Consider the following 20,144-nt stretch of genomic DNA (forward strand, 5'->3'; position numbering starts at 1 on the left):
CGTGGCCCCTCCCAACCCCACCCCTCACTGCTGTCACTCATCAGTCCCCACCCATCACCCCACCCATTCCTTTTATAGCCACAGCCCTGCCCAGACCACACCCCTCGGCTGTCACTCACCAGTCCGCACCCCTCATTCCTTTTATAGCCATGACCACACCCAGACCACACCCCTCTGCTGTCATTCACCAGTCCCCACCCCTCATTCCTTTTATAGCCATGACCCCACCCAGACCACACCCCTCAGCTGTCACTCGCCAGTCCCCACCTCTCTGCTGTCACTCACCAGTCCCCACCCCTCACCCCTTTTATAGCCATGGCCACACCCAGACCCCACCCCACCTCTTCCTTTTATAGCCACAGCCCTGCCCAGATCCCACCCCTTGCCTCACCCACTCCTTTTATACTATAAACCCAAGACTTAAATAAGAGCACCAGAAAAATCCTCCTCTGAGTGCGGAGGATTTCCATATTCTTGTTATTTTCTCTGCGTTTCATCCCAGATATTCTGGGACTAAGGAAGGCACTTGGCTGTCTCTGCTGCCTCTGGCACAGCATAGCTCCTGGGAAAAACCTAAGTAAAGGAGGGACAGAAGAGCAGGGAAGAGGGTAAATCATGGTCCTGGCTGAGCAGTGCCCACAGCAGCAGCATTTCCACTCTTTCCATTGATCACCTTTGGAGTACAGGGAACACCAGGCTTTGGCCTGGTTTGGCATTACCTGTCCGTGTGTGCAGGGAGATGGGAACTGCAGAACGCCTGGAGTTAGTGTCCTGGGAGGCCTGGTGTCACCCAGATGGTCTTTACAAGCATAAAACATAAATTACATCATGCACAAATGCATTTACAGCACAACTGGACACATCCCGCCAAGGTGACCAGTCATTAGAAGCCAAACTGTTGACAATCCGAATTAAAATCAGATACATGCAGATTTTGTTTTCCAGAAACTCCGTGTCTTTTGGGCACTTCTTGCTTAAATGCTTACCTGTTGGAAGAAGTCAACTAGCCTTTTCGAAGACCAGATTGCCTTCTCTCTGCTCCCAGCAGATGGAGCCGCTGGCCTGTAAAAGAGATGGAAGTGTTCTGCGAGAGGGATCAGCCCTACTGCTCACTGTGTGTGTGCAGGGAGAGCTGAGGTGAGATTCTTAGGCAGATTCCCCTCGTCTGGATGCAGGTCCCTCAGGATCCTCTCTTACTCAGAGGTTTCTCTGACTGTGGTTCTTTCCTGCACCCAGCTCTGGGCCCCCAGCATTCTGGGATTCTGGAATTCCATCTGCAATTACATGTGGCAAAACTGCACTTAATACAATGTCTGTGCATGGCTGGACTTTTTTATCCCCCGTTTATTCCACAGGATAATTCCACACAGAGCTGTTATAATTCCACAAATTAATTTCAGCAAATTTTGCTTGCTGAAAAAGATACCCACTGGTTTAAATTCATACTGGGATAATTTTTTCCTCTCAAATTTAAATGACTTGTTAAAGGAATAACTTTTAAACTATTCCTGGAATAAAAAGGGGAGTATAAAAAAAAACCAAACCAACAAAGAATCATTCCTACATCCATCAAATCATTGATTGGAAGCCTATTCTCTCACAATCTGTCCTTACGATACTGGGTTTTTTTTCCTGGAAAACCTTATGCAGAAGCAGGTAAGGCAAAACTTGTCATTTCAGCTGCAAGAGCCACCTGCTTTCTTCTGGGCCACACAGACTGTTCTTTTCCCAGGTTCCTGATTTCCAAGCTGTGCTTGCCTGCTCTCCAGGGAAGCTGGATCTAAACGCTGGAGCTCAGCAGGCAGGAGCAGAGCCCGAGAGGTGCTGCTGTGCTGGGAGCACTCAGAGCACCGGGAGGGCTCTGGGCTGTAATGGATGGGGGGGGTGGCAGGGGTGGCACCTGTGGAGGCAACTGTGAATCCCTGACCCTGGGAACGAGCTTCCCGAGGCGAAGGGATGCCTCACACAGAGCAGAGGGGGAGGCTCTGCAATGGAACATATCCAAGACACCCTGTTCCAACCAGGCTCCCCCAGGCCAGCAGTGACAGCCTCCAGCCCCGGGGCTTGGCAGCCTGGCTTTGGGCTGGGCTCTGCGCTCCCTCCTTCCTCCTTGCCTCAGGCAGGAGCTGCAGGAGCTCTGGGATCCCTCTCCTGCCTGCGCAGAACCAGTAGCTGCTGCTGAGCTCCGGCACCTGTAAGTGGGGTACCCTGGGGGAGCGGGCTGGGGGCTGCTTTGGGCTGGGCGTGGGCTGTTCCTGCCTCTCTGCTGGAGCTGGGAGCTGAGGGAAAACTGCAGGTGCTTTCTTAGCAACAGGTCTGTGCGTGTATGTGGGAGGGGGGCTGCTGATTCTGCTGCTTGGGGGTGCCCTGGTTTCCTGGGGGGCACAACACTGACTGTGTGGGAATCCTGGTGATGCCAGGGATCTGCCTCCTGGCAACAACCCGCCCATGGAGACCAAGGATGGAATATTCCTGCTCTGGAAGGGGATGGGTGTGGCAGCAGATGCCTCTGACCCCAGTGGCTTTGGGGTGCCAGAGCTGGGGGACACACACAGCCCCCACCAGCAGGGACAGGGCAGTCGTGTGGCCAGGCAGGACCACGGAGGGCGTGTGGTGGGGGAAGCACCTGGAAGCACCGTTCTGCTGCTGGCAGGGTCAATCCACCTGGGCTGGGAGCTGGACCCCTGTGCGGAGCTCCATGATTTGGGAAAAGAGCTTGTGGCCACTCAGTGTTTCCTCAGTGACTAAGAAAAGTTTACATCATCTTATTTTGCTTTTCTATCGGTAGCAGACACCTCCAGTAGGAGAAAAATATCTGGAGCTTTTGAAGTACCTCAGGTTATCCCTTAAACCTGAACCACCCCGGGGGGCTGCAAAGTATGAAGTGCAGTGGGATCAGTTTGGGGTGTTTTGCTGGAGATAGGGGGATGGAATGTAGCTCTGAGCAAAGAAGAAGCATTTCCCGAGGCTGGCAGATGTGCCACCTCAGCCCAAAGGAATGAACCTGTGCTGCTGCTTTTTTCCAAAGGAAAGTCCTAGGAAAAATCCAAGGAAAACTTACTTCCACGGTCCTTCCTGCTTGGACAACACTTGAGTTGCAGCTGCCCCTTCCTGAATAGAATTGGCTTCAATTGGAGTCGAACCAAGAGGTTTCCGAGGTAACCTTTCTGCATGTCAAATTCCTGACATCAATTAGATGTCCCTATTCATGTTATCGGGATGACACTTAAAATTCGGTGTTAATTACCCAGTGTAATGATAATCAAGTGACTGAGGCAGCAGTAAATGTGAATTCAAGAGGACTAAAAGGATTCAAATCCTTAGTGCAGCTCACAGAAAGAATCAGGGGTTAATCTCTAAGTGAGCACTTAAAGTCCCTGAGTGGAACAGTCAGCAGGCAGGAAGGTACAGGGAGAGCTCGCCGCACATCCCTGCTCTACAGCCCTTCCACAACCCATTGTCCCTTTCTAGAGGTGACACTGTGCAGTTAAACCCCTGCTAGAACCTCCACAGGCAGTTCTTTCTCCTGTGTAGCCTGGACAGTTATTTAACATTAAAGGACAAATCTGGGTTGTGGCCAAGTGTTAAGGATCCAACCCCGCCGTGCTGCACAGGGAGCTCACCTGTTCTGCCCTGGGCAAGGCAGGCTGCTCTGCCTAATCCCAGCGAGGCACGATCCCGTATTCCTGGGAATCTGGGCGAGGAGTCAAAATGCAGTTTAATTGTAACAAGGTCTAAGGAACGATCCCTGACGTGCTCAGATCATGGGCTGTGTTTGCTCTCATGCCTGTCTCACAGTGGGCAATGACACTTCTGGGCTTAAAGAGGTTGAAATCAAACGATTTTATGGCTCTTGCTTACTTTTCACACTAAGCACAGACATCGCCTGGTGCAAAGAACCCTTGGGATATGCTGTGATGGGATTGGTTTGGGGTTTTTTCTGGTCATTCTCTCTGCAGTGATATCAGGGTCCTCTGTGCCCCCTCATTTTGGGGGGGACCTAAACTACAGGCTGACAGTGCTCTCTCCCTGTACCTGGCGAATTAGCTCACACTGCCTGACAGGCTGCTAAAGCATTTATTTTGTTTGCCAATTTTATGCTCCACTGGGACTATCTCATGACTGCCCCACTTTTCAGTTTCCACCTAAGCCATAATTCCAGTCGCTTCTTCCTTCTACCTACTCCCCAATTACCTGTTCCCTATCAGTGCCCCAAATGACAGGGCTGTCACATCCCCCTGAGCGCTCTGACAGGGAGTGACTCAGATGAGAGGGGCAATTTAGGAGGCTTTATCTCCCATTTAGTGCTGCAAAGAGCCTGGCGAGGATCATCGATTTCACTAATCCCCAACACTCACTGCTAAGTGCTGCTGGAGCATCTCTCCAGGGAAAAAGCTGTGACCGGTCCAGAGAATATTTAGTGGGGTCCCCGCTCAGTTTCCCATGATGGATGGGAAGCTGCTGCTTACAGGCTGGATGTCAGGAGAACTTCAGTAATCCTCTGCTGAAAGCTTCTAAAACAGGGACTTGTTTCCAAGATGAGGCAGATAAAATCCTATGGGTTTGCCAGGCTTCTCAATAAAGAGGCTGCAGAAGTGTGCCTGGATGTGGAAATCGTACTTCAACCTGATTTCAGGGAACGGGTGACTGAGATTTTAGTTAAAATTTAAAACAGGCTATGACACATCAAATAGAAATAAATATATTCAGAAGCTTGAAGTTTGACTGAGCAGGAAGCAAGAAAAATAAGAGTATAATGACAAGGAATAGGTAAGCAGCCTCAGCTCTAATGAAACAGGGTGGAAATGATATATATAAAAATAAAGAGCTATAACAAACTTGCTGTGAATGCCTCACCTGTCACTTTCATCTCCTGATTTACATTTGAGTTTGGCTTTTCGGTGAAATGTTTTATATTCCCAGCTCAAGTAGATGAGCAATCTGCAACTCAGGCATGTCTTGTTTATTACAGCCATCCTGCATATTGCCTTCTTCTTTATAATTATACGGGAGAGGAAAAGTTTAAGATCTTTAAAAAAAAAAAATACCTTGACGAACTATTTTCTTTGGTTCCAGCTCAGACTAAGCAGATAAATGACTCTGAGGGGAGGATAAGCAGTTTAAATCCATTGAGAAGAGCTCTGTGTACAACTTCAAAATTGGCACATCTCCCCAGGATTGCCCATTTCAGACTGAGAAATTGGCTTCTCAGAGTGCACTTGATTTTCTTCATGGAGGTGAATGCCAGCAAGAAAAAACTATTTCATTGCAATTGGTTATTTTTAGGATTGTTTTCCTCCACAGCTCACAGTAGCTGAAACCTACTGGGATATTCAGGCTTATTTGGAGATAAACCACTCTGAGGTATTTCATAGAAAATATCATGGAAATTCTGATGGATGAAAAGGTAAATAAAACACTTGAAGAGTAAGTTCTATTGCCTCAATTCATAAATACCCTCAGAGTTTGTACTTGGCAGCTCAAGTCCTGCATGACCCAGACCCAACACTTCTACTCATGTGGGAAACAGACATAATAATAATAATAATAATAATAATAATAATAATAATAATAATAAAGCTCAATCCTACCTTAAAGCAATTCCCAAGCAGTTGATGACATTCCAATGAAATCCTGGCTTGGGACAAGGCTGCCCTGTCTGTGGAATACTCTTGGTGAGTGCATGTGCTCCGGGCTGGGAGTGACAGTTCCTGCCCTGCTCCTTGTCCCATTGCCAGAGCCCCAGGAACTGGTAATAGGAGGCTTGGGGTGGCTGCAGCCCCCTCTTGCTCTGGAAAAGAAGCAAAGATGATCCCAATTCCCATGGCCTGTGCAGGGCTCCCCGTGGAACAGCATTTTAGTTTTTTAGTCAATGGCTTTTCCTATTCCACTGAGGCACAGGATAACCCATGCACTTGCCTCTTCCTTATTTCTCAGACACTTACGAACTCAGGTCCTGCTTTTTCTGTCATCCCTCGGGGGCTGAATTGTGCCAGCAGGACTTTCCCACTTCTCAGCAGGCCAGAGATCATTTTTCAAGGTACCCAGGAAATTTCTGGAGTTCGCTCATGACACAGAGCACAGAGCTCAGGAGAAGGGAAGAACAAATATTTTTGCACGTACCACATGAAATTTTCTTTTTTTCCATGACAACACACTCCTACTGCCCCTGTCTCTGAAGGTTTCTTGTCTTTGTTCCAGCCTCAGAGGACTCTGTGAGGAGATTTCACACACACAAATCCACATCACAAACCCAGAGGTTGTGCAGGGAAGTGAAGTGAAACAGTGTTGGCAGCTCCAGGGGATTTCCTGCCCAACATAAAGACAATTGTACCACTTCAGAATAACCTTGAACTGTTACTGTAACATTAGAAAACTGACTTCCCATATCCAGATGTATAAGATTGTCCTGGTCAGCACATGAGACCTTAAACTGCCTTTTTGTCCATGGGGGCTGTGACTGGGATTCCAGCAGGGAATGAGGCTTCTGTGCTTGGAAACCCAATGTGGGACTGGGCAGATTTTCACCTGGGGAGACTCTCACCTTACTCCATTGCAGATTTTCTCTGGTATATTACATTAGAAAGGGAGGCCTTGCCCTTATCAAATTACCCCGTGGAAGCAGATTACTGTTATTTATCATCTTTTGATATTTAGGGATTGCATTATTTTTTCCCTTTTCTTAGATCACTTATGTTTCTGTCTTCTATGCCTCCCTCAGTTATCTGTCACTGCCTGTTTTAGCCGGCAAAGACCTTGTGAAAACACAAGGCACTGGCTTAATTTCTCCTTGCAGCTAATCCTCATCTCCCTCAGCTTCAGTATAATAAAAATCTGTGGAGCTTTTCCATTTCCTGACAGCTCTGCTGTTTGTACAGCAACTTTTCTGTGCCTACTACAGCCAAAATTTCATTAGTACAACTGGGATCAAGCTACACAAGACATGCAGACACAGCTCCAGTTTTGCCTTGAGGCTGTTTACAACTTCTTGTTTATCAGTTGTGAACAAAAGCCATTACAGAGATCATTACTGAAAAGATTGGAAGCTGCTGCTTCACAACACAAAGTCAAAAGAAAAAAAAAGAGAAAATGCAAAATATGTATCAAAAAATAATGATTAGATCAATCCTCCTGCTTTTAGTGTGCTAATGGATAATTCTGTTCTGGAATGAACGAGGAACTTCTCCCTCAGACAACCAGAGGCCCCTTGAAAACCCAGACTCCAGCAGGTAAGGATGGAAAGCCACATCTGTCTCACCTGTTGGGGACAGCACAGATCCCACTGGGCATGAGGACTGGGAATGTGGCAGGATCCAAAAGCACCTTTCCCAGGCTGAAGCATCTTCCTAAAGCAGCACCTCTGAGAAGCAGAGGACTGAAGAAGAAAAAGTGTGGTAATTTACAATAATAATAATAATAATATTGGTTAAGAGCAGCAAATTAAGTCTAGTTCTCTGGCACAAGGGATGCTGAGCTTTAAACAGGGTCTGAGGGAGGCAGCATCTCCTGGAATTTATAGATCACAGCTCCAGGTTTGGGATTACAGGAACAGCGCAAACTCCTATTGCCAAACATCTGTGTTTGCATTTTACCAGTGTTCCCCATCCTGAGCATGTTTGGGTGCAAGTGCACCAGTGCTGCTGCCTTGAGGGGGGTGAGGAAAGCTGGCATTAAAACCACTTCCCACAGCAGCTGACTCTGAGCTCTGGCTGGGGAAAGAGGTTGGCACATCACACATTTCAATGGAAACAATTTTGGTAATTTTGAAAACGTGTTGAATAAAAAACAATCAAGATAAGCCTTTCTCCACAAGGACAGCCCAAGGGATTATATAATTATTGCTTGTTCAAACATACAAGCAGCCGGTTTTTGGTGAGAGATTCCAGATTCTTGTCTCCCTACCGGGCTGTGCAGGCATTTAATGAGTATGTAAAACAGACCCTTTAAAACCCTGCACTGCTGCTGACTTCTAAACAGACACAAGAGACCAGAACATGGTGGTTTTTCGCTGCTCTGCTTGTTCCAAACCTCAGGCACAGCAGAATAAATTAATTTTTGCTGTGCCTGCCACCTGAAAGTAAAACATTTGCAGAAACTTTGATGTTCGTACAAGCCCATCAGGATTTGGACACTTGTGCCTTAATTCAATTTCCATTTATAATAAGAAATTTGAAGTGTCCTAAAGGCACCTACACTCCTATTTTAATTTCATGCCTTCTGCCACCGATTAATTTTGCTGTTCTTTTGCTTCCAAGTCAAGTTACCTGCTAGGAAATGACTCCAGGTCTCTTGTACCTGAGCATGTTTCAAACACAGCATGGTCCTTCATGATTGCAGACTGTGAGCTACACAGTTTCTGAGCAATAATAGTCTAATACCAACTGTACATAAAAAACAACTCATGTTCCATGAAACGGGATGGCGTTTGGATACATGCAGGCAGAACATTTCTGCCACTTCAGAAAGCTTTGATCCCTGGTTTTCAGTGATTAAATTAGTGATTATTTCAGTGATTGTTGCTCAGCAACCTCACCATTGTTAGATCACTCCAGCTGTTCAGTAAATGTATTTCTCAGGAATTCTGATTACTTTTTACCTCAAAATCAGCTGTGCAGGTTGTTGGTTTGTTCACTTGACGCAGCACAAGAGGTTGGTTTACGTGCTGTCTGGCTTTCTCCTCCTTTGGGAAAGGAAGGACTTAATTTATAGAGCCTGCAGAAGGAGAAAGGAGCCTCACTGCTCACTTTTGCAGGCCTGTGTGGTCAAACTCTACAAGCAGTATTTGTTGTTTTTTCCTATCTGGGGAGGCCCAGAACACGGACTGTTAAAATAAGCCACAGAGGGATGAGCACACGTGAGGTTTGCTTGTGTTTCAGAACACAGTGTACTCAAGGCAGATAATAACAGTAATAATAATAATAGATTCATAAAGATCAATTGCAAAAAATGGCTTTTTTTACAGGTATATTCTAAGGCACGTTAGAACACGAGTAAGAAAATGGACCCCAACGCTTCGTTCGACTGGCCCCACGCGCTGAATTACAACGGGACGTACAAGTACCTCTACTGGGAAGGCAACGTCTCCTACGTGGACTTCTACCTTCACCAGCCTTCAGTGGCCGCTGTCTTCATCATATCCTACCTCCTCATCTTCCTCCTCTGCATGGTGGGCAACGGGCTGGTTTGCTTCGTCGTCCTGCGGAGCAAACACATGCGGACGGTCACCAACCTGTTCATCCTGAACCTGGCTGTCAGTGACCTGCTGGTGGGCATCTTCTGCATGCCCACCACCCTCCTGGACAACATCATTGCAGGTGGGCTGGCTCTCACGAGGGGCAGGGAGAGCCGGGGGCGTGTTTCGGAGGGGGCTCTGTGGGCATTTCGAGTCACTGGGAGCAGGGGTGAGGAAGACAAGCCTCTAACCCGCCTTCTGACTGCTTGCTGACTTCCACGTCCCTCATCCTTAGGAAGGGATTCTCCCATTGCCAGGTGATATGTTTGGGAAGTCTTGGTGGATGCCATGAGTTAGATGCAGAGAACAATCCACTGTAGCAGTCAATTCCCTTTCCTGTCTTGATGTCTCATTTTATGGGGATGTTAAACCACAGATGTTTGCTTTGCTGGTTTTTGGAACATCAGAAAGTCACCCAAGGCAGCTGACAAAGCATCTGCTTCCACACTCTTTGCCTCCCTAACCCTTGCTCTCTTAGTTCCAGGGCAGAAAATTCCTCTTATGCATATAAGCCCAGAGAAATTGTGGCTGCCCCATCCCTGGAAGTCCTCAAGGCCAGGCTGGATGGCACTTGGAGCAAGATGGGATATTGAAAGGTGTCCCTGTCCATGGCAGAGGGGTTGGAAGGAGATGATCTTTAAGGTCCCTTCTAACCAAGACCATTCCAGGAGTCTACTCAGGAAATGGAAGACAAGAGCAAATAATTTTAAGTAGAGTCCTGCAGTGAGATGACAGCAATTCCAGCTGCCTGTTTCCTTCCAGGATGGCCTTTTGGCAGCCTGGTGTGCAAGATGAGTGGGATGGTCCAAGGGATCTCTGTTTCTGCCTCTGTGTTCACTCTGGTTGCTATTGCCGTGGACAGGTAAGATGCTGCAGAGTCTGTGACCATCACTCTCACCTCCCTCTGCCCTCTGACCACAATGAGCCTGTTCATTAACTCACCCAACACTGCAATAAATTAGATGTATTTTTCTGCTGAGGCTGTTAAGCCAAACAAGATGTGGCCAGGTCTAAAGAGCAGCCACAGCAATTTGCTCCTCCACTGGTATCTCTTCAAGATGGTGAAGCCAGGCTATCCTGTCTGGCCTGGATTTGGTTTGTCCCTCAGCTGTTAAGCTGGATAGCAGAGGTGTTAATAGCTGCCTTAGCTAAGTGGAGCATCACAAGCAGCTGCTGATAAAAGAGGATGAGATGACTCCATCTTTGTTTTTTAAAAAACAATTTAAAATGCGTGTGCATTTTAAATTGCATGGGGAAAATCTGGGTTATTTGAAATAACCTGTAGGGTAGAGAATGAACATATTAAGGTAAACTGAGGGAATCAGTGTTAGGTAGAGGAAAACTGGGGGCTAAATCTTAAAGCCGGGTGATGAAGCATTCCTCAAACGGCTTCTCCACACGTGTCCCCTGTGTCCTTGCCACCTTGCCAGGTTCCGGTGCATCGTGTACCCCTTCAAGCAGAAGCTGACCATCCCCACCGCCGTCACCATCGTCGCGGTCATCTGGATCCTGGCCGTGGCCATCATGTGTCCCTCGGCAGTCCTGCTGCAGGTGCAGGAGGAGAAGCACTTCAGGGTGATCCTGGGCCCCGGCAACGACACCCGCCCGGTGTACTGGTGCCGGGAGGACTGGCCTGACCCGGCGATGAGGAAGATCTACACGACGGTTCTCTTTGCCAACATCTACCTGGCTCCCCTGTCGCTCATCGTCATCATGTACACCCGGATCAGCGTCGCCCTCTCCCACACTGCCGGGGCTGGGGAGCGCGGCCAGGAGCAGCGGCACAGCACCTGGAAGAGGAAACAGAGAGCCATCCAAATGCTCCTCGTCGTGACTCTGCTTTTCACCCTGTCCTGGCTCCCCCTGTGGACTCTGATGCTGCTCTCGGACTACGCCAGCCTCTCCGATCTCCAGCTGCAGCTCATCAACATCTACATTTATCCCTTTGCTCACTGGCTGGCCTTCTTCAACAGCAGTGTCAACCCCATCATCTACGGGTTCTGTAACGAAAACTTCCGCCGGGGCTTCCAGGGTGTCTTCAAACTCCAGCTCTGCTCCAGGGAGGTCTATTCCCAGCCAGGCCAAAGCAAGGACCTCCTGCCAGCTGCCCAGTGCCAGGCGCCCCAGGATCAGTCTTTTCAAACAGCTAAGGAGGAGAGGAAGCCAGTTAAGAAAGGAAACTGGGTGAATAACCAGCAGGATTTGATCATGGAGGATCTGGAAGAGTCCTGCAATGATGGGATCAAGTGAAACATGCTAGGAACCACCCGAAAGGTTTAGGCCTGGCAGAGTTTATTCATTGTGTGTGAAACTCGTGCTTTGTGAGCCCTTTCTGACAGAAATGCTGAAGTGTTTCTTGTTTGAAGGAGACATCAAACTCACATCACATCTGAACATTTGATATCAGCAGGAAACCAAACTCATCCCTTTGTGTCACCAGCTTAAACCAGTGGACACTCCCCTCAGCCAGCCATGAGCTGCTGCTCTTGAACTGGGCTGAAACAAGGACAGGATTAAAATCTTCCATTTACTGGGACATAAGAGAAAAAGAGAACTGAGATTACTGACTCAGATACAATTACTGTGGATGCCCAAAGAAGAAAACATTCCTTCATTTTCTCTGTGAATCTCTCAGAGCAGCTGAAGCAGAGTTGCTTGAATGACATTTATGGAAATGTCTCAGCCTGTGAGTAAGCCCTTGTCCTGTAACTCTCATGGACTGAAATGTTGGAGATACAGCGTGAAATGTGAACTGGACTCAGCAGTCGCTGGGTCTTCTTGTGGCTGTGTCCACATTGCTTCTGGCTGAACATTCTAAACACCAACCGGTTCCTGCCCGAGTGACAAAAATGAGCATTTTCAGTCACATCCCATTTATTCCCCTGTCTCATTGTTATTTCTGTGATATTCATTAGTGTTGCAGTGAGAGAAATAAATAGGAGTGGAAATTCGGGAAATAAGGCATAAAAAAGTGGCTTTTGTGGTACATTTCTCTGAAGAACTCAATTTGATTTTGAGGGGGGATATAAGTAATCTAAAAAGACTAAAATTTCAGTATGAGAAGGAGAGAAAACACCTGTTCATTCTCTACCTTATAGGTTATTTCAAGTTTTACCCCCCCAAATTTTCCCTATCCATCCACCACTGTTCACCTCAGTTTCCCTCGAGACGTTCATTCTCTCCCCTGGAGATTACATCAGATTTTATCCCCCAAAATTTCTCTACCTGTGCACTACTGGTTACATCATTTTTACCTCCAAGTGTGCATTCTTTGACCTATAGATTACCTCAGATTTTATGCCCAGAAGGTCTATTTTTTTCCCCTTTATATTATCTGGATTTTAAAACTAAAAACCACTCAGACTATATCTTACTCCCAAAACATTTGTTCTATCCCCTACAGATTAGGACAAAATTTTCCTCCAAAATAGTTATTATTCCCTGCTTATCTCCTGTAGATTAAACTCAGATTTTACCTCCAAAATCGTCCAACCCTTGCCCTTTTTCACCGTTTTTATTCCAAGTTATTTCACACCTGAACAGAATGTCCACTTTTTTTAACTGTATTCTGTGCCTAATTTTAACAGAACCATTTAATTCCAGACCCTACATGTGAATTATTCAATTCTTTGCCATTGGACTTTGGACAAAGTAAGGGATACCAGGGATGCTGGACCACAGGAAATCATGCAGAGAAACACCTCAGAAACTGGACAGAGAAAGCTTTCAAGGCACCCCAGAAAACAGAAATGTGTTCATGCCTTGCCAGGCCACCCCAATTCTGTCACATCCACCTGAGCTGTGCAGGGGAGGCCAAGGCTCCCCTTCCTCCTGGGAAAACACTGTCTGAGCACATCCTGGGCTGCACCTATAAAGGGCATGGAAAAGGCAAAATTACAGTGGCGTTTTCTGTTAGAAAAATGTGTGCCTGTGATGAAAAATTTTGGACAAATTCGGTAGCATCACTTTCCTAGTGATGGCCACGCACATCTCTCCAGGCCGGGTGAGAACAGGAAGGGGAACTACAGGAAACGCAAGGAGACACAGTCTGGTATTCGCACTTATTCCATGAAGACTTCCTAGCATTTCCCTTTCTTTATATTAAGGTATTGCTGCTAAAAACACCTCAAGCCTGTGTTTTAGCAGCTGCAGCCAGGACAAGGTGGGATACACATGGAGAGCTGGACAGGTAACAGCCAGGATGGTACATGAACTTGGCAAATGCAGCATAATACAAGGTGAGGTGTGAGGGGAGAGATGCTCAGGGATTCTTTTTCTTGTTTAGATTCCTCGGTTATATGAACTTTGAAAACACCTAGTGCTGAAAGGATCCAGGGTGTGAGCACTGCGTTCTTCAGGTTAATTGTTTTTCTTTGCTTATGGACCTTAAAAACAGCCTGTGTCAAGAGCAGCAGAGAACTGCTCCAGTGTAAGAGGCAATTCATCACAATCCAGTGATGCATCAGTTCGAGGGGAAGTGTTTAGAGTAACTGACTAACATTTGTAACACAAAAATCACATACAATAAACACTAAAAGGGACTTTATTGAGCTGAAACACAAACATGTTCACAGCAGGCAATGCAAAGAGGTGAACACACAACCAACAAAACAGCACCTGAGCATTGGGGAATACAATTCTGGCAACATCCTGGTGCCCCTGTGGAGTCCCTCAGGGGAAAGAAGGGTGGCAATGGCTCAGCAGAGGTTTCCAGCCCCCAGTGCAGATAGTCCTTGGACCTTTGGATTTCCTTTCTTCCAAGCTCATTGCTCTGTCTGTCAGGTGTCCACTCCTGATGCTTTGTGTTTATCAAGGAGCACATGAGAATAAAACCTTCAACATCCCAAGTCTTTCCCTGCTTTGACTCAGATGGCAGTGCCTGGTTTTGGCATTTTGAAGTTTCCTCTTTTGTAGCCATTTCCATCTCAGGTAGGACCTTCCCCATCTGAAAAAAAAAGAGGAAATATTTCAAGTGGACTTCCACAAACATGGGGTTTGCCATTGGAGAGTGTGAGTTCCAGAGCAGTTGGGGGAGAGGAAGGAGAGGGTCAGATCTCACCTGGCAGGTGCTGTCAGACAAGCTGCACTTTATTGATTGGAGGGTAAAAAGTCACTGTGAAATCCCATGAGTTCTGAGGGCATGGAGGGAAGGGAGAGCTGAAGGCAGAGCTGGGACCAGCCTGTGCCTGACCCGCGGCACAGTCAGTGCCAGTTCCTGGGCAAGGGGTGCTCACGGCGCTGCCCGATGGACACAGGGACACAGGGACAGACGGGCAGCTGCTCGGGTCATGTGCCCCCAGGTGACCCCATGACCCCCCAGACAAGAAGCCAGATGTGATGTACGTGGTGACCCCGTAGTAGCTCTAGGGTGTCCCAGGTGACTGCAGGTGGTCCCAGGTGCCCCCCGCTGACCCCTGTGCCCCCCCCAGACCAGAAGATGGACACGATGCACATGGTGACACCCCTGTGCCCCTCGGTGAGCCAAGCGAAGGCTCCCCCTGGCGAATAAAATCCGGGAACTGCGGTCCCGGCGCGCCCCGAGGGCTGTTCCTGCAGTGCCGGGCGGGTTTCGCCAGACGGCGCCACCGAGCCCGTTGGTGCCGCAGCCCCGCCCCGCTCCCCCCGCCCCGCAGGTGCCGCGCAGGGACCGCCCCGGCCCGGCCCCGCCCGGCCCCGCCCGCAGCCCTTTTACCGAGCGCCGGCGGGGCGGGGGGAGGCTTTGGGGTGTGCGGGCCGGGGAGTGCCGTGTCCGTGTCCGTGTCCGTGTCCGTGTCCGTGTCCGTGTCCGTGTCCGTGTCCGTGTCCGTGTCCGTGTCCGTGTCCGAGTTGCCCCGCCGTGATCCCGGGTGTCCGTGCCCGGCAGGGCCGTGTGTGCGCAGAGACCTTCGGGCACCCGCGGCACGGAGGGTGCGGAGCTCGGCCCGGGGTCGGCCCGGGCTGTCCCGGCTGCGGCTCCGGCCGGGGGGGCTCGAGCGGCCGCCCCCGGGCCGTGCCGGGAGCTCGGCTGTGCCCGGGCCGGGGCCTCTCCCGGAGGGATGTGCGGCACGGCGGGGAAAGCGCCTGGAGCTTTGTGTTGTGTACGCGAGTGTTTTCCCCCTGTCTTTGCACAGGTTCAGCTCTGCGGGAACTGCCCGGGGGGCTGCCGGCCAGAGCCGCCCGAGGATGGGGCTCCCCCCGAGCACGGGGCAAGCGCAGCCACCGCTGGGACCGGGTCAGCCTGCGGGAAGGTTTCCTGATTGCTCCCGTCCCCAGAGCAGCTGTGCCTCGTTCCCAGAGGTCCCGCCTGGGCAAGCCCGGCTCAGCACAGCGCCAGGAGAGGCTGCACGGGAGGACGAGCCCGGCCAGGGGCAGGACACAGCCCAGCCCCGGGAGAGGTGACACGGCGGGGGATGTGCGGGGAGTGCTCTGACACGGGCTGGGCTGGGGGGTCTGTGCTGGGGGTGTGCGGCAGGGTTGGGCCCCTCGTGGCTTTGCGGAGGGGAGAGCGCCTTGTCCGCTGGGTTTATGGACCGGGGGAGCCGGGGGGCGTTTAGGGGCGCGTTGTGCTGGGCAGCGGGGGCCGGGTAAGCCCCTTCCCTGCCGGGTGACCCCGGGGGGAGCCGTGGCAGGGCTGCGGGGCTGGTGCTCTCTGGGTGTCTCAGGGTTTGTCCCGGAATCCCAAAGCCTTTCCCCGTGCAGGGTTACAAGGCAAAGACTGATCTCCCTTAGTTTCTTGGTGCTGCATTAATGCTTTTTACTCGTTCTGTGTCAGTTTGCAGCCTGGCTCGTGGTTTCCCCTGGTGCTGGGGAGTGGAGGCGAGTTGTGCTTCCTGCTGGGAGAGAGAAGGGCCTTGGGAAGCTGCTCCATGAGCCACAGCTGTGCCGAGCCTGGGAGTCTGTCCAGGTAAGAGCAGGGCTTATACTGCCAGTGAGGAGCTGGGTTCTGCTGTTGGAAGATAAAATATGCCCATGCCTTTAAATGCAAGGACAGGCAGAAGCTGGGAGGGACCCTGAGCAGGTTTGGTGGCACGACAGCAGTTTGAAAAGACCTTGAGTGTGGGAGAAGTGTCCAGGAGAAATGATTGCTTTTTTGCATGGAGGCAGTCTGCAAGGACAGGGGGGTTGCTGTGCTCTCTAGCAAAAATACTGCCCTTGGGATGTGCAGGGTGAGGAAATGTTGGCCACGTGTGGGCTGGAGCAAAGGTGTGTGGGTGGCTGTGTGTGACAGCCGTGGGTGTGCAGGAAGGGGGTTCTGGTGCCATTGGAGCTGCCAGGGAGCCAAAAGGGGCACAGTTGTCTGAAAAAGGTGCAAGCTCTGTTGGCCTCTGTTGACACCTACACCAAATGAGATGCAAATTTTCCCCCTCTTGGTTGCAGAATTCACAAAGCTCCCAGGAAAGGAAGTTTTTAAGATTCCAACTCACCTTTATGCTAAAGGTTTCCTTGCTCTCTCAGCAGGATGTCAAGTGCCACCGTGTCCCTGAGGTTCCCCCTTTCTCCTGTAGGGAGAGCACGAGGTGGATGGAGAGGATCCCCAGGCATCTGCAGACACAAGGGACTCGTAGAACTGCGATTTTCCTACAGCCCTCGTGAGAGGGACTTTGAGGGTACCATGGGTAACGTGCCAGCTCTCCTGCTGGAGTGTTTGTCTTTTGAAATATTTGAACAAAAAGAGTAAAACTAAAGTCAGATCTGTTCTGGAGTGTGTTACACTTGTGCAAAGCTCCTTCCCTCTGTTCATTTTCTCTTCTGGAAAGCACAGTCTGGACTTCCTGGGCACTTCCTATTAAGTGATACCATGAAAATAATGTTGTACTGAAAGGGGAAAGGAGCTGTCTGTTGGAGGTCAGATGTCCCTGATAAAAACTTTGTTTTTTCACTCAGTAAGCTCTTAAAATATCTTACAGTGTGTAGGAATGCCTGGCTTCTAAAACTCACCAACTGAGCGTTAGAGGTTTCTTTGAAGAGCTGAGTTCAGGCAGCAGAATTGTCCCCCCAGGAGGGACTCTGTGCCTGCTCTCCCGTGGCTCCAAGGGATCTCTGGGCCTTCACGCCGGCACCGAGATTTTCTCGGGAAGGGCCTCAGATCCCCGGACCAGTCTGGGACACAGGCAAGATCCCCCTGCATTTAGGAACCTAATTAGGCCCCCCTGGAGGGACAGTGCTGTTGGTGCCCCCCGGGTTGGGGCACCCCGAGGACTCCAGCGCGCACCGAAAGGATTATTCGGGGAGATCCTCGGGGTGCCCGGCCCTGGGGAGCTCAAAGCAAGGTCCCTGCAATGGATTCAGGCATTGCTGAGAGTATCCCAGGGGTCCCTGTCCCTGCTAGACATGGAGCTCTCTAATGGACTGTAATTGGGTTATAAAAGTGGTCCTCCAAGTGCCAAAGAAATGTGGGATTGGGATTAAGAAATGAGCAGTGATGGTCCAATTGGCTTTTTTCTCTGGAATGTAATGGTAAGAGCTGCAGGAGTGCCAGGTGTGTGTTCCAGTCCCCAGCATTTGGTTTGCACGTGTCCTGGTCAGACACAGGTCCAACTTCCTCAGTCCTTAACAGGAGAGCAGAATTAAGGAGAACTAAAGACTGGCACTGTTAAGGTATTTAGTGTGACAGGGGTGAAACTGGGAAAACATTGGGGAATTCCTGAGTTTTTGTCTCTTTGCCAAACTCACCCAAACCTGTGCTAGGAAGAGATGGACTGGAAAAGTTGAGGCAGAAATGAAATGGAAAAGTGGGGATATTGAAACTGTAATTGCTGAAACCAAATGTGTCAAAGCAGCAGCTCTTGTTGTGCAGGGAATAACTCCTGTCAGCAGCAAGGTCCTGACTGAAGTGGCAGCTGCAGTTGTTCCTGTGGTGTGGGCCAGTGGAATTGCAGGAGAGTGGAAGAGGGCAGAACCTGTAGGTATTACCCCTAATGTGGGATCTCTCCTGGTAAGGCCAACCCAGTATCCTTTAAAATCAGAATGCCAGCTTGGATTGGTTGCAGTAACAGCTAAATTGGCTCCTCCTGGTTTGCTTGTAGGACATAAATGCAAGAACCTGCCAAGAAAACCAATGGCCAAGATGATTGATGAGTGCAGGACCTGAGAGAAGCACCTTGAATGACAACCTCGAGGAGTTTCCAGTATTGGATTGAAAAGATGGCCTTTGCTGCATCTGCTTGAGCAAGGAAAGCCAAGAAACCTTTGCTTTGGAAGGAGAAAATCTGGAAAGCAGGAAGGAAGCAAAGAAGCCCCCTGACTCCTCCCTGAGCCCCAGCCAGCCCATGAACTGCCTTGCTGGGAATGGTAGGACGGGCTGGACTCTGGATTGCTCCCTCTGGATGTGTGGTAAGACTGTTATGCCAACTTTTCCAACAGCCTGTAAGCATTTGCTGCCTTGGCTAGATGGTGCAAGGGCAGCCTTTAAGCAGCTGAAGCCTTCCCTGAGGAGAGCTCTGGGTCTGCCAGACCTCTCAGAAGTGTTGGAAGCATCTTTGGTGGGGAGGGCAAACAAAGGCCAAGGTGTGCAGTGACCCCCCTGAGAAGGGACTTTGAGTTAATGGCATCCCTGATGGTGAACTTTGTGGGCTGTTCCCCCTGTAGGGCAGGTGATAGTCCCAGCTACAGTGATGGGAAAAATAATTAAAAGGGAGCCCCAAAAGCTGGAAATCCTCCTGGAGGCTCTTGGCAAAGAGAGTTTCCTGCATTCCCCCTGCAAGAAGGACAGTGACAGCTTTTGAGTGCTGGTAGATCCTTTGAATAGATAGCCTTGAGTGTGTCCTTGTTGCCCCAGTAGGCCTTGTCCAACTCCCCATCTTCCAGGGGATATACCTATTGAAGTTTCAAATGATCCTTTTCCTAATCCTTTGTTGTCTTGAGGCTCTCCCCTCAGGAACTGCAGGAACTCCTGGTGCCGCCTGGGCCGATGGATTGGACGCCCCAGCCCCTCCGTTCCTGCCCAGCCCCTGGGTTCGTGTCCAGTGGTGGCACTGCCAGCCCTGCAGGTGAAGTGGGAAGGGCCTTTCCAGGTCTTGTGGGTCACATTTATGGCAGCTGAAGTTGCAGAAAAAGGATGTTGGGTCTCTTCTTCTTGAGTTCAGAAATCTCCTTTTGGTTGGTGAGCAGAACAAAGTGGATCCTTCAGAGTTCCCATCCGTGTTTGTGTCTCAGCCTGTGTTAGGATTCAGGGCTGTAGCTGTTGTTGTCACTGAGGAGTCAAACTCTGCTTTAAATAAGGAGACACTGGCCTAATGGGTCAGGAAAAAAGGGAGAATGATATCTGAGTGTTGAGATGTAACAAGAGCTGATCCTTTTTGCAGTGGGATGTAGCCTGGAAAGTGCACAGAGCTGACCAAGGGATTGAAAGGGACCAAGCAGTGGAGGTGAAGAAAGAAGGAAGAAGGGAAGTGAGGCAGCAGCCAAGCAGCACCAAGTTGCTGTGTAAGCAGGTGAGTTGTGTTGAGGTTCCTAAGGCAGGCACTGAGGACTTTGAGGGCTCCAGACAGAGCAGAGCTGGGAAGGCCCTCGATGAAGCCCTTTGGAAACCTTCTAAGGGTAGGTGTGATTGGTGATAAGTGTAGGAGAATGTCCTGAATGTGGAACAGGAATGCAGGGAAGGAAAATAAATCCTCCTGTAATGCTGCCATATCAGCTGCAGTGGAGATAGCTCTGTGTGCCCTTTGGGAGCTGATTGCCAGGACACCTGGTGGGCTGGAATGATTCAAGAGCATAGGAATAAAAGATTGCCTGGCTTCTAAAACTCACCACTTGAGTCTCAGAGGTTCTTGTAAGAAATTTTAGGTAACACCTGAACTTCTAGTGAGTACTCTTGAGTTGAATTGTAAAGAGATTGTCCAGGGAACAGGAATGTTTCTCATTCCAGGAAGTTGCCCTTGATGAACTTCCCATCTGAGCTGATGCCCTTGGCAGGAGAAGTGCTCAGCAAGGA

At 49.7% G+C, this 20,144-nt stretch overlaps 1 protein-coding gene and 1 long non-coding RNA gene across 5 annotated transcripts; both read left to right on the top strand.

Annotated features, from left to right (window-relative positions):
- The first annotated feature begins 1,957 nt into the window (after nucleotides 1-1,957).
- Nucleotides 1,958-12,176, top strand: NPFFR2 (neuropeptide FF receptor 2). The gene is made up of 5 exons (XM_027749396.2): nucleotides 1,958-2,194; nucleotides 3,029-3,158; nucleotides 8,963-9,314; nucleotides 9,995-10,094; nucleotides 10,663-12,176. The coding sequence occupies exons 3-5, from the start codon at nucleotides 8,999-9,001 to the stop codon at nucleotides 11,480-11,482; spliced, it is 1,236 nt and encodes a 411-aa protein (XP_027605197.2). The 5' UTR covers nucleotides 1,958-2,194; nucleotides 3,029-3,158; nucleotides 8,963-8,998; the 3' UTR covers nucleotides 11,483-12,176.
- A 2,765-nt stretch (nucleotides 12,177-14,941) lies between these two features.
- LOC120324762 lies at nucleotides 14,942-18,033 on the top strand. 4 transcript variants are annotated; one of them, XR_005566297.1, is made up of 5 exons: nucleotides 14,942-14,956; nucleotides 15,343-15,606; nucleotides 15,984-16,115; nucleotides 16,667-16,827; nucleotides 18,009-18,033. It is a non-coding gene; the product is annotated as an uncharacterized LOC120324762 (long non-coding RNA). The 4 variants fall into 4 exon arrangements; XR_005566296.1 differs by lacking the exon at nucleotides 14,942-14,956 and adding an exon at nucleotides 15,000-15,139; XR_005566294.1 differs by lacking the exon at nucleotides 14,942-14,956 and having other exon boundaries at nucleotides 15,146-15,606.
- The last annotated feature ends 2,111 nt before the right edge of the window (nucleotides 18,034-20,144 follow it).

This window comes from Pipra filicauda, unplaced genomic scaffold (genome assembly GCF_003945595.2).
Source record: "Pipra filicauda isolate LSUMZ 115617 unplaced genomic scaffold, ASM394559v2 scaffold691_size150487_pilon, whole genome shotgun sequence".
Lineage (NCBI taxonomy): Eukaryota > Metazoa > Chordata > Aves > Passeriformes > Pipridae > Pipra > Pipra filicauda.